We start from the raw sequence: 12,356 nt of genomic DNA, 5'->3' as shown, positions 1-12,356 counted from the left end.
CAGAGTATTTTTGACATTTTCTCAAGCTGTGAATCCTAAATAGATAATTCTTTCTAGAAAGCATGTTTCTGAAATACATTTTCCTGAATTACATTCCTCCATGCATGAAAAAGTTAATGATATCACTGAATGTGCTAGTTGAAACAGAGCTTCTATTTAGTATAGCAAATGTGCAGAATAGTGACCGTAGGAGTAATTGTTCTATATCAAACCTTCAAAATGGGACTTCTGGAAAAATTAATAATGATAATAAGTTTTGGTGATGATATTTCAGATTTATCCTTACCTTCCAGTTCAGTCTCAAGCCCACCCTTTGCTACTGGGCCTGGAGTCTGAAAATTGTAGTTTCCCAGACCCCTTTCCAGATAGCTTCCTATTAGGTTCTGTTCAGGGGAGATGCCAGTGGGTGACTGAAAGTGAGAAGAGGGGAGAAGGAACTCTGTTTCAGACCCCATCAGCATCCCTGCAGCAACTTGCGTGGCTATGGGTTTATGACCCGTAGCTTCTCAGAGGCGACTGTGCCAACCGTGATGTGTCTCTCTCCCCAAGCACCAAACTGGTGCATAGCAGGTGTTCAATAAATTTGTAGTATGCGTAAATGAGTGAATGAATATAGACTGCATCCCCAGATGTTCACACAGCAGTGGGCTACCACTCCCCTCAGGCTGGGCACCACCATGCAGAGGCCCCTTGTTCAAATTCCGGGGTCCTGGTAATACCACCTCATCCCTTTTTGTTTCCTTAGCCCTAGGGGCGATAGCTGCTTCCTGTAGATGCTAATCTCTGAATTACTTCAGTTTTCCCTTTTTGCTCTGTTAGCCTTTCAGCATCCATGTAATCAATTCCTTGTATAAAATTTCCTCTGTTGAAATAGCTAGCATGTTATCTGTTTTTTGGTTGGACCGACCATAACTGAAACAGTACTTGGTACAAGAAGTAGTTCTAAGAACCAAGGCTACTAAAATGGGATTCTGGGATGGTTACTTCTGTGATCTTGAATGTAGTTATGACTTCTGTGCAATGGAAGGTAGCATGCTGGTGATCTGTGGTATGCAGTGATACCAGTATTATTTGAATCATCAGCTGTGGTTGCCTGGGCTGAGGTATCCAATGAAGACATGATTTTGGGAAACCAAGTGTCTAGTGCATTTCACTATTTGGAAGTAGGGATGCCTACGTGAGGGGGGCTAGTGATTTCTGACTGCACTGAAGAGCTTATAGAAAAAAAATGACAAGTGCAGGGCTTTTAACTCCCAGCCTAAGTCATGTTCAAAGCAGAGAATCAGAGAGCTTCTATGCAGCTTTAAAAGCTTCTCTTGTAGGTGCAGAGATATGGCTGAAAATCAGACCCTAAATTTACTTATGTATGCTATAGAATTACAGTGGAAGTTGAATTCACAGTCTTTTAAGTGAGAGGTAGGGCACTGATTGGGAAAAAATAATATCCTGCAACCTGGCATGGTGACATTTGAGTGGACGTGGATGAAGCTGAGAGCCTTGTACTCCTAAACATCACCTGAGCTCCCCTTGCCAGAGGGAGCAGCCTCTCCTCCCCTGTCTGAGGATACTCTCCTTTCCTTGCTGGATGACTGTATTGTTGCTTTATTGCCTCTAGATGAATGCTGTCTAATAGAACTTTCTATGATGCCACTAGCTACACTGAGTACTTGAAATGTGGCTAGAGTAACTGATGAATTGGATTTAAAATTTCCTCTAATTTTAATGAATTTAAATTTAAATAGATACATGCAGCTAGCGTCTATCATATTGAAAAGCATGGCTCAAAATCCATAATTTTAGTAGACCTCAGCATAATCCAGGGGCTTAGTCCCAGCTCAGGTCAAGAGCATCTTTCTGTGTGCTTATTTGCCATCTCTCTATGTTTTTTGGTGAAGCACATGAGTGGGACTTGTCAATCGTGATCTTGACTGTAGGGTGATGCTGGTGTGACTCGGTTATTTAGTTGGTGGAAATGCTAAAGTTGGTATCTTTAGATGTTTTCTATTGGGTGGGTCAGATTCCCCAAAAAGACTCTCCTGGATGTATTACCCTGAGAAAGACACAACATCACTTGGGTAGTAGTATTCTGGCTGAGGGTTTTAACCTGAATTTAATCATGAGGAGATATCAGACAAACCCCAATTGAAGAGCATTCCACAGAATAACTGGCCTGTATTGTCAAAAACTGTTAATGTCATGAAAGATGAAGAAAGGCTGAGGAACTGTTTCAGATTAAAGGAGAATAAAGGGGCAAGACAACGAAATGCAATTTGTGATTCTGGCTAAAGCCTCGATCGAAAGGAGAAATGCTGTAAACGACTTGATTGGTCCAAGTGACAAAAGTGGATTATATACTGTAGATTAGACAAAAATATTCTTTCAATGTTATATACATATCATGTATTATATATATGTGTGTGTATTTATGGGGTGGGGGGAGATATGCAATAGTTTAAAAATTAGACCTAGAGATAAACACAGTTCCTTGCTTAACTCTTTAGTTCCTATAACAATTTCAGAAAGTAGTACCCCATTGCAACATCCTTGCCCCAGCTTTTCATTTGAGTTTTTATTCATATTGACTATTTGCAAGCCCATATTCTCTACCCTTTCCTTCAGGTCTTACAGATCAGTATTGAATCCCAGTGCCTCCTCTGGCATCGGGGAAACCACTTTACTGCTCTGAGTCTCAGTGTCCCCATCTGTGAAAGGAAAGTGATGGCAATATCTCAGGTTGGTTGTGAGGAATAGATGAGGTAAAGGATACACAGCATATGGTGGGTGCAGTTTCCTCTCGTTGTGACATCTCCCTAAACCAGCCTTCCTCTTCTTGAACATGACTGGGTAGACTAGTGGTTCTCAAATGTTTTGGTCTCAAGACCCTCTTACACTCTTAAAAATTATTGGGGGGGCCACTCAAAGCTTTTGTTTATTTTTTTGTTTGTTTGTTTAGCTCAGGGGTTGGAAAACCTTTTCTGGGGCCAGAGAGAAAATATTTTAGACTTTGCAGGCCGTACAATCTCTGTCACAACTACTCAGCTCTGCTGTTAGAGCCAAAAGAGGCCACAGACAATACATAAATAACTGGGCACAGCTGTGTTTCAGTTAAACTATATTTACAAAAGCAAATGGCAGGCTGGATTTGGCTCTCAAACAGTAGTTTGCTGACCTCTTGTATCTATGGGTATTTACCATATTAAAAATTAAAATCAAGAAATATTATAATTAAAAATTAAATATTGTAATGATAAAGATTACAATGAAAAAATTACTGCAAAAGAAGACATGGTTCTTGCGTTTCTGCACAAGTGTAAGGAAAGATTTTGGGATTTCAAAGTAATGATTTATTAGACGATAATGAAGTTATGGAAATTAATATAATTACCAAAGATAGCTAGTAAGAGTACAGTAGATTTACCGAGAACAAACTGAGTTAATTTCTGAAAATGAACATATTTGTATCCTAAACCTTCTGTTTTAGACAATTTTAGAGACACAAGAGTATACAAATACACCTTTTGTTGTTAGAACAATGATATCATTATGTTATGTGGATTCCAGAAAATTCCATTGCACACTTTTGAGAGAATGAGATTGAAAAAGACAAGCAATGTCTTCTTCTTATTATTATTATAAGGATGATGGGGATGATGGGACTAGTTTTGATCTCACAGACCACATGAAGGGGAATTCCTTGGAAATGCTGGGGCAGAATAACAGGCAAACACAAGGAGCAGCCAGAGGTGTTTTAACAGAGCTCAGGATCCCCTGGGGTCAGACTCCGGGTATCCTCATATTCGGTTTCATCCACGGAAGATCTTTTGGATGGTTCTTGGGCTTCACACAGCACATTTTATTATTTGTGCAGTAAACATAGATCCTTTCCTTCTTGCCGCACTTGTTACGGCATTTACCTTGAAGATTCCAGCATTTTTGGGTGCTGCCTGTTACGAAGAGAAAGAAGGGAGCAGGTGTCAGTATTAGGAAGAGGTGAGTCCTGGTTTGAAAGGTCGGTAAAAGGATTAAGACAGGAACCATCGAGGGTCTCCAGTCTCCCTCACCTTCCACCTTAGTCTTCTTTCTCATTTTTCCTTTCCCCCTTTTATTGCCACCCCCTTGTCCACAAATTTTGACTAATGATAATGAAGTTATGGAACCTATAAAGCTTGTAAAAACAGTTCTCGAAAGAACTGTTCTGACAGTTTGGGGGATGGGATTTGCACCAGTGGCACAGAGCAAGAGGCACAAAAATGAACAATTCTCAGCTGTTCCAACCACATGTTTTGCAGCAAAGACAGAAACTGCTACTTGAGCCAAACCACGAGGGTCCTTAACTTTGGGACCCTTAGTTTTTCAATATGTCTTTCTCCTCAGTCCTTCCACCCCTATTAACCTAGTAGATTGGAACATCTGGCTCCCTGGGGAGTCAGTTTTATGCACTCACCAAAGGGCATTTTCTTTATCATCCAGATTTTGATGACCCAGTATGTCGTCTTGTGGTGGCTCTCTTTACAACCCTGCACTCTTGTGTTCTCAACTCCCTTCCCTCTTAAAATTACCTGAATTTTATCGTTTACTCTCTTCAGTACCTGACTTCATCTACAGAGGTGCGGGAAATAAACAACATAGAACCTTTATGACCCGTAAGTCTCTGCCTAAATTGCCCCAGTATCCACTAATCTCTTCCATATTTTGGAAAACTTTGTGAGGGACCTGTGTTAATGTTCCCTTAAACGTTTGGTAGAATTCACCAGTGAAGCTGTCTGGGCCTGGGATTTTCTTTTAGGAAAGTTTAAAAATTACTAACTAAATCTCCTTACTTGTCATTAGCCTATTCAGATGTTCCATTTCTTCTTAAATCAGTTTCAGTTGTTTGTGTCCTTCTAGGAATTTATCTATTTCATCTAAGTTATCTAACTTATTTGCATATAGTTGTTCATTGTATTCCCTTATATTCCTTATTTCTGTAAGGTGGATTGTAATGTCCTTTCATTCCTGATTTTAGTAATTTGAGTCTTTTCCTTTTTTCAGCAAGAATAAAACATCACATTCTTCCCTGGAGGGACTGAGTCTTTCAGTAGCGGAAAACAGCCTTGATTTCCACACTGGGTGCAGAGCTTCACATATGGGTTTTGGATAAAAAATCCCACATCTCTCTTAATTTTGTAGTTTCCAAGGAAAAGGACCCTGAATCTGCTTCTCAGTCCAGGCCTGATGTCAAACCCTACCCACCCTCCCTTTTTTTAGAGAGGACGGGGGAAGGATAAAAAATTTGACCAATGATAACTCCAAACCTACAGCCCATGTTGAACCCACCGATACTTAGCAGAGACTCCTGCACCCCATTTCATAGAGAATATTGAGGCTCTAAGCTCAGTTTGGCACCCTCTGACCTGTATGTGTACCAACCACATACCTAAATTCTGAGTCAACCTGTTTAACACTGCACTCCTTTGCCTCGAAGCCTATCAAACTCTACTTCATTTACATTTTACCTAAATTCCACCCTTCTCCATTGTATCAGTCAGGCTTCTCCAGGGTTCAAGTTGACTCATGAAATGAACCATCACACCCATAATCTTATAGTAACCCTGTTTTTGTCTGTCTTTGGTGAGATGTTCCATGGTTCCTTTGGTCGTGCAGCTTCCTTCGCTGCGGCATGTTAATACATCTAACCTCGTCAGACTGCAGTTGGGTTTCCCTTGTGCTCTTTATAAAATGGGCTTTATTACAAGTAAGCTGTCAAATTTCACCAGGGATATGTAGCAGAAGACTGAGTAGCCATATAAAATAAAGGGGTTTCCACTAGCCAACAATGGGAAAATTTGAGTTTCAGTCAAAGTAAAGAATTGCAATGAATAAAAATCTTCAAGCATATTTAAATCCATGAGTTTATAATGATATTAAAAACTAATTTTTCACCTTTGGAGAATGATAGGAAAATAAATCATTATCTTGCAGAGTCCTAAATATTGAAAAATTGCCACATATTTATTCTGTCTTTCCTATATGAATGATACTGCTGAATAAACACTGGTAGATGATGAGGAGTAGCTTTTTTATATAAGTATTTCAGCTAGCTACTGAAAAATTCTATGTAATGGAATATCACCATTTTGCATTAAGTTGGCCATGAGCATCAATGACTGCTATTGTCAAGTTATAAACGAGAGACAAAATGTATGTGCCTTCTGATGAAGAACACATCACCATCAAAAGTTTTGCCACAAAGGGTAGAACTTGAACCCGATCAAACCTTTGAATCCAGGTGCCAATTTGCAGAGGTCAGAAATACAGAGGTCAGATGATTGACCTTCACCTTGAGTATGCAATCAACAAAATTTGTACTGTTTTGATCTTAAAAAACCAAGTCAAATGGCCCATGTTTTTCAAGAGACAAATTATAAGGACAAGGGATGAAGATGAAACACACAGAATAAAAGAGTCTTGATGCAACAGATTTTGAAAATGGGCAAGACAAAAATAGGGTGTCTAGGGACTCACCTTGAGCAAAAAAACTCTGAAAAAGTGTGAGGAACTGATTGCCATAAAAGTCAGGATAGTGCTGAATTTAGGAGAGGGAGAGGGTTGTGATCGGGTGAGGCGGGTGGAGGGGCTTTGGGCAGCTGTCGATATTTTTTACTAAACTGGATGGTGGTTTCCAGGTTGAATTTGAATTAATATTCAGTCTTTCAGCATTTCTCCTTTCTCTCACCCCCCCCTTCTTTCTTTGATAGCATTTAGGTTTAGGAAAAAGTAACTTGATATGTCATTAATTACTTTGTTCACTCAATAAATATGGTTGAATGGATTTCATGTGCCAGGCACTGTGCCAGGGGCTGAAGATAGAGCAGTGAACAAAACAGAACAATGCATTAAGGTGCACATATGTTACGTTGGTTTTCCTTTCTGCTTTGCTGTGTTTTATTTCACCAAAAAGGTAAGGAAAGAGCCACTGTTATGAAATGAGATCTCAATTTTTAATTCAAGAGTGTCAAGATGAGCTTTTGGTGGGAGTGAAGGGAAAGATATGGTCATAAACTTTGTTTCAGCTTCTCTGGAGGCTGCTTGGCAATAACTTACATATTTAAAAATTGTGCACAGTCTTTATAAGCATGTACTTTCTAAGGGAATTCTTACATGTATAGACAGAGAAGCTTATAAACTGGAGATACAACTAATAACAAATTAGAGATAGACACCTGTCCTCAGAGTCCCAGCATAGTGGGGGAGAAATAGCTTCCTGAATAGTTGATGAACTAAAGTTGTGAAAAGTTATAAAGGAAGAACTCAGGGTGCTCTGAGGTGTGTAATGGAAGGACAGGTGTCATGTCCAATATACATCTAATCTCTGCTGGGTTCTTGGGCTTTACATACATGCTTCGAAATTCCCACAATTAACCTAATGGTAAGTGTGACAATATTTTGAAAATACTGTAGAGATGTATATTTCATTCTCCTTTAAATAGGAGACCTTTTGTCTACCAAAAAGCAGTATTGGGCAGAATTTCTGGGCTTTGGCGAAATGATAGTTCTATTCAGTGTTCCATCCAGTTAGAACAACAAAGCCAAGTAAAATAATGCTGGTTTTAGTTTATAGCAAGACAATCGTTTTAAGAATCAACATTTGTCAAGAAAGTTCTGGGATTGCTAGATTCCAAAGAGCTCCTTTATATATGATCAGAAGAGCCTGGTGGATTCAGACAATACCACCTCAGGAGCCATAAGCCATAGAAAGTGAAGGCTGAGGTTCTGGCTAAAGAAGCTTCCACTAACCTCCATTACCACTACCACCACCACCCAACAGGAAGCAGAAGGGAAACTTCCTCCTGGTGATTTCCTAGGGGAAACTGGGAAGCTTAAACCCACCTTCAGCAGCAGCAGCAGTGCAGCAGCAGCAGGTTCGAGGGCCCCACTAGAACTATGTCTCACCCCTGCCACCCAGCCTGAGGGTGGACCCTCCAGCAAGCTAGGGAGAAAGGCTCCCCCTCCTTCTTCCCAACTGCTGGGTGAGCAGAACGCTTGGGAAGTAGAGATCAGTAATGTAAAAAAGGAAGGGGCAAGGGTTAGGCATGAGGGTGTCTTGCTATAAATACCTAGACTGATCTGGAAAAGTCCAGTGCTGGGGGGTCCCTTATTCTTTGCCTCTCAGAGCATAGCACAGGGAAACTGCTACCTCTTTAGAGAAATTCCAATCTTTATCATGGAGGGGGATTAGAAATGGCTGAGGGTAGTGGGTAGGCACCTCTGCTCTCCTGTGGCATGGGATCCAGAAGTTCCCATGTGTCCCTAGAGGAGATAGGAAAACCAGTGAAAGGTTGAGAGGCTGAAGGGCCTGCCAAGAGTAGACCCTTATGCAGAAAGTATTGGGGGAGGATGTGAACAGCCTAAACCAGGGAGCAGATGGAAGATCTGGCTGAGACTTAGGCGAAGGGCTGAGTCAATGGGGCCCTTATCAGGGCCAAGAGATTTCATCAGCCATGGAATCCAGTAGCAGTCACCAGCAGGCACGCACTGACCACACACAATGGGGGACAGTGCCGCAGAAGTCAGTGAGGGTCCAGCACTGGGCCCTGTGCCACCTCTTCTAGGTCCTGCCCCAGGGCCTTTGTACAGCTTGACTGTTTTCTACAAATCTGCATGGCTCATTCCTTAGTTTACCCTCTGGCCACAGGGAGCTGGTCCATGTACACCTGCTTTAAAGTCACAAACCCACCTCCCCCCTGGCGTTTATTCTTGCCTCTCCTGCCTATTCTGTTAATTTCATTCATCATCTGTCATACTATATATTTCACTAATTTATGTTTTTATTCCCTGCCTCCCTCAATACAATGGAATCTCCAAGAGGACAAGGTTTTTGCTTATCTTGTTTTGTTCTGTTTTGTTCACTGCTCTATCTTCAGCCCCTGGCACAGTGCCTGGCACATGAAATCCATTCAACCATATTTATTGAGTGAACAAAGTAATTAATGACATATCAAGTTACTTTTTCCTAAACCTAAATGCTATCAAAGAAAGAAGGGGGGGGGAGGGTGAGAGAAAGGAGAAATGCTGAAAGACTGAATATTAATTCAAATTCAACCTGGAAACCGTTTTAAACCAGAAAAGAGGAATATTTAACTGCTGAGTTTAGGTATAGCTCCTTTGCATCCCTCTCCCAACACTTCCATCAGCAGGGGGGTGGTTCCTGGGAAATTTCAGATGAGTTATAGAAAATAAAGAAGCCAGATTTTTGCATATCAGCATTTCAGTGTGTTCAGTGTTGTCCCTTCAAACTGGTATTAACATATGAGACATATATGATATTGTTATAGCAATTTGAGAAATGAGAAAATTACAATTGTGGGCAGCTGAGCTGCTTTCTGAGGCAGGTTCTAACCTGAGTTCTGGAGCTTTCCCTGTACTCCATGTGAATAATGTTTCAGGCTGTGGTCAGCTTGTTTGAGGAAATTCATGCACATCCTGACTGTGTGTAAAGGTTTGACGAAAGTCTTGGGGTGGGCAGAAGCTTCTCCCAGATGAACTGGAGGGGGTGGGTGGTTCGTGCTGGAATCAGTGGAAAGGGCAAGTCTGGCCAAGGCCCCTCTCTGCTAAACTTTTCCATGGCTGCCTCACCTGGACCTTGAAGCCTCCTCAGTTTACCTCTTGCTGCTCCCCTAACCCACTTCTCCATTTCTTAGTTCCCTGGAGGAGCTGTGCAATTTCCCACATCTGGGTCTGGGATATACTTCCTAGCTCCACCTCTTCTCTTTCCCCTTCTAATTTCTACTCACTTCTCAGGACTCAGGTATCCCTCCAGGAGGACTCTCCTGACCTTCGGGGTGGGTCTGTCTGTCCTGCGTGCACCCAGCCCCGCTAGCTTCCCTCTATTGCCGCTTATGTCACCCCGGGTGGCAAATGCTGCCTGCCTGTCTCCTCCCGGAAGTTTCCCCCGAGCCGTGCCATTCATCTCTGTGGTTCTGGCTCCCAGCACAGGGTCTGGCCCAGTGACAGCAACAGTAGATAGGAGCTTTGCTCTCCTGTTAAGGCGGCTGTGATCTTCACAAAGCTGTATCATTCTGGGGACTGTTTGGTCAAAGGGCTACAATTGCTTTCCTCACTTCCCTGCTTCTCCAGCCCACCCCTTGTACTCTTCCTCACACACAAGGCCACTTGCAATGCTCTCTGGAGCTGAGCAGGGACAGAAGTGGGGGTGGCTGAAAGAGAGGCTGTGGATGTTGTAGTTGGTACCTAAGTTTTGGCACCTGTTGCTGGTGAAGGCGGCTCCAGGGTGCTGGGTCCTCCTCTACGTGGCTCTGAATGGCGAACTTCTGCTGCCTGGCAGCCCACCCTCCCCACCCTTGGGATTCCTTGACCAGACCTCAGTCTCCACACTCTGCCCCTCCCCTGAAGACGTCCAGGTTACCTGGTGTTAGCTGGGACAAGAGCAGCAGCGCAGCCAAAGTCAGCAGAAGGAGCTTCATGGCTGAAGATGGCCCAAGGTGAAGCGCCAGTCCGATGAGGTGGCAAAGCAAATAGGGGAGAGCTCCGGCCTCTCCGACTCCCTCTGATCAACCGGAACCCACGTCACCCACCCGAGCCCTCAGCTGCGCTTGGGTACAGCCCCCAAGCCACTACACACTCCTGAGCTGACACACCTCCCTTTGCCATTTAGGCCAGTAGGGGGAGGTCAGGCAACGGCCAGAGGAATCTTTTAAAAATGTAAGTCAGACCATGTCATGACCCAGTTTAAAAGTTTCCAAGACTTAGCACACATCCTTCCACCCAGCTCTAAACCGCTGGAACCCAAGGAACCAGAAGGGGGCGCCACACACACGGAATCCAGAAGATCCGGGAAGACTTCATAGAGAAGGTGACACTGAGCAGTGTTTTGAAGGATAAAGACCAATGCACCTGACCGATGAGCCCAGCTGGTGCTCCAGTTAGAGGAAAGTCTGTACAAAGGCTCAAGTTGGTGGTGGCAATGAGAAATATGGTGTAAAATGGAGCAAAACCCGGGAGGAGAAAGGCAGGAGATGAAGCTCCGTGCATCTCCTGGTTACTAGCCTTGTAGTAGACCTCAGCCACTTCTGGGTACCTCAGAGATCTAAGAACCATCTATGCAGATCCCTCTGAACCTCAGCTTTTGAAAACCCCTCCTCCTCCCTTTTGTGCCCTTAGCCGTAAGTGGTAGCTGTGTCCTGCAGTTACTCATATCTGTTTCCTCTTTCAACCATTGAACAATGTGTAACCAATTCCCTACATTAAATATCCTCTGTTTCAAAATGCCTAGTGTGGCTCCCATTTGTTGACTGGACCCTAGCTGATACAGAGCACAAGTGCCTAAAAATATTTATAGGGTTTGTAACATAAAAGAACAGTAAAAAATGTAAAAACCATTTCTGTAGGGGCAGAAAACATGTTGAGTGGAGTTGAAAACTGATAAATGAAAGAGTGAGGCCAATAAATGTAAATAACTCTTTCTAAAACCTTAATAATGGAGAGGAAAAGAGACTGTGGCTGGAAAGGGACTCATTGCCTAAAGCCTAGAAATCCACCATAGTCATCTCTTACTTTTAATTTCTGTAAAGGAGGCTCATCTTTTCAAACATTAGGGTTCCATCAGGGAAGCGGAACTATTATCAGTACTATGGAATATATTTTAAAATTAGACTCTCTTCAATTGTGGGAGGAGCTGGGAAAGTAAAGGTCTGAACAGGATCAGAGGGAAGTCACTAACCAGCCCTGGCATGGGTGAACAAGCCAAGGAAGCTAAGCAAGCCCCGGCAGTAGTGGGACCACCAAGTGAGCAGGTGCAGAAGTCTGGGGAAGGTTGCTGGCTCTTTGTGGTTCTTGCCTGTTCACAGAGAAGTGTTTTAGTGGCAGGCTTGGGCCCCGGGGTCACTTCAATCAGCAGGGTTGGCAGTTGGGAAGGAGCACTGACATGGAGCTCGGAAGAGGGAGGACAAACCAAACCTGCAGGCACCTCTGCATCTGTCCCACATCACGACTCTAACCAACGACGAACCTCAAAGCACAGTGGCTTGCTGCTACATTTCCACATCCCAAATTTAATGCAAAAACCCAAAACAAAAGAAAACCACCAAAAAATGTTTGTGGTAAATCCTAACCCAGTTCCATAGAAGGAAGTGAATTGGGAAATGTAATTCCATCCTACCTAAGACTGCCTGAGAACCTTCCAAACGTCACCAAATGCAATGATCTAATCTGGGGGCTAGGGAAAGGGGCAAGGAGGATAAATATTCCTTCTTTGGGATCATGTGTCTGTCTTTTGGATTCTTTTCCCCTTAGGGAAGACACTCTGCCTAAAATGCCTGGATATATGGAGGATTCTGATATTGAAGGTGGGAGAGGCA

At 43.0% G+C, this 12,356-nt stretch overlaps 1 protein-coding gene across 1 annotated transcript; it reads right to left on the bottom strand.

Annotated features, from left to right (window-relative positions):
• Window positions 1-3,774: 3,774 nt before the first annotated feature.
• On the bottom strand, window positions 3,775-10,463 carry DEFB123 (defensin beta 123). Its single transcript, XM_037811143.1, has 2 exons — window positions 10,406-10,463; window positions 3,775-3,944 (listed from the first exon to the last, which is right to left on the bottom strand). Exons 1-2 carry the CDS (start codon window positions 10,461-10,463, stop codon window positions 3,775-3,777), a joined length of 228 nt encoding a protein of 75 aa, XP_037667071.1.
• Between the last annotated feature and the right edge of the window lie 1,893 nt (window positions 10,464-12,356).

Source organism: Choloepus didactylus, chromosome 19 (assembly GCF_015220235.1).
Source record: "Choloepus didactylus isolate mChoDid1 chromosome 19, mChoDid1.pri, whole genome shotgun sequence".
Taxonomy (NCBI): domain Eukaryota; kingdom Metazoa; phylum Chordata; class Mammalia; order Pilosa; family Megalonychidae; genus Choloepus; species Choloepus didactylus.
The sequence above is the reverse complement of the archived record's forward strand: the minus strand, read 5'-3'. Positions and strand labels throughout refer to the sequence as shown.

Bases quoted from the DNA above. Each gene is read 5' to 3' on its own strand.
- DEFB123 (XM_037811143.1), bottom strand. From the start codon at position 10,463: ATGAAGCTCCTTCTGCTGACTTTGGCTGCGCTGCTGCTCTTGTCCCAG. The intron at 3,945-10,405 runs GTAACCTGGACG...TCTTCGTAACAG, and splicing joins CTTGTCCCAGCTAACACCAG to GCAGCACCCAAAAATGCTGG.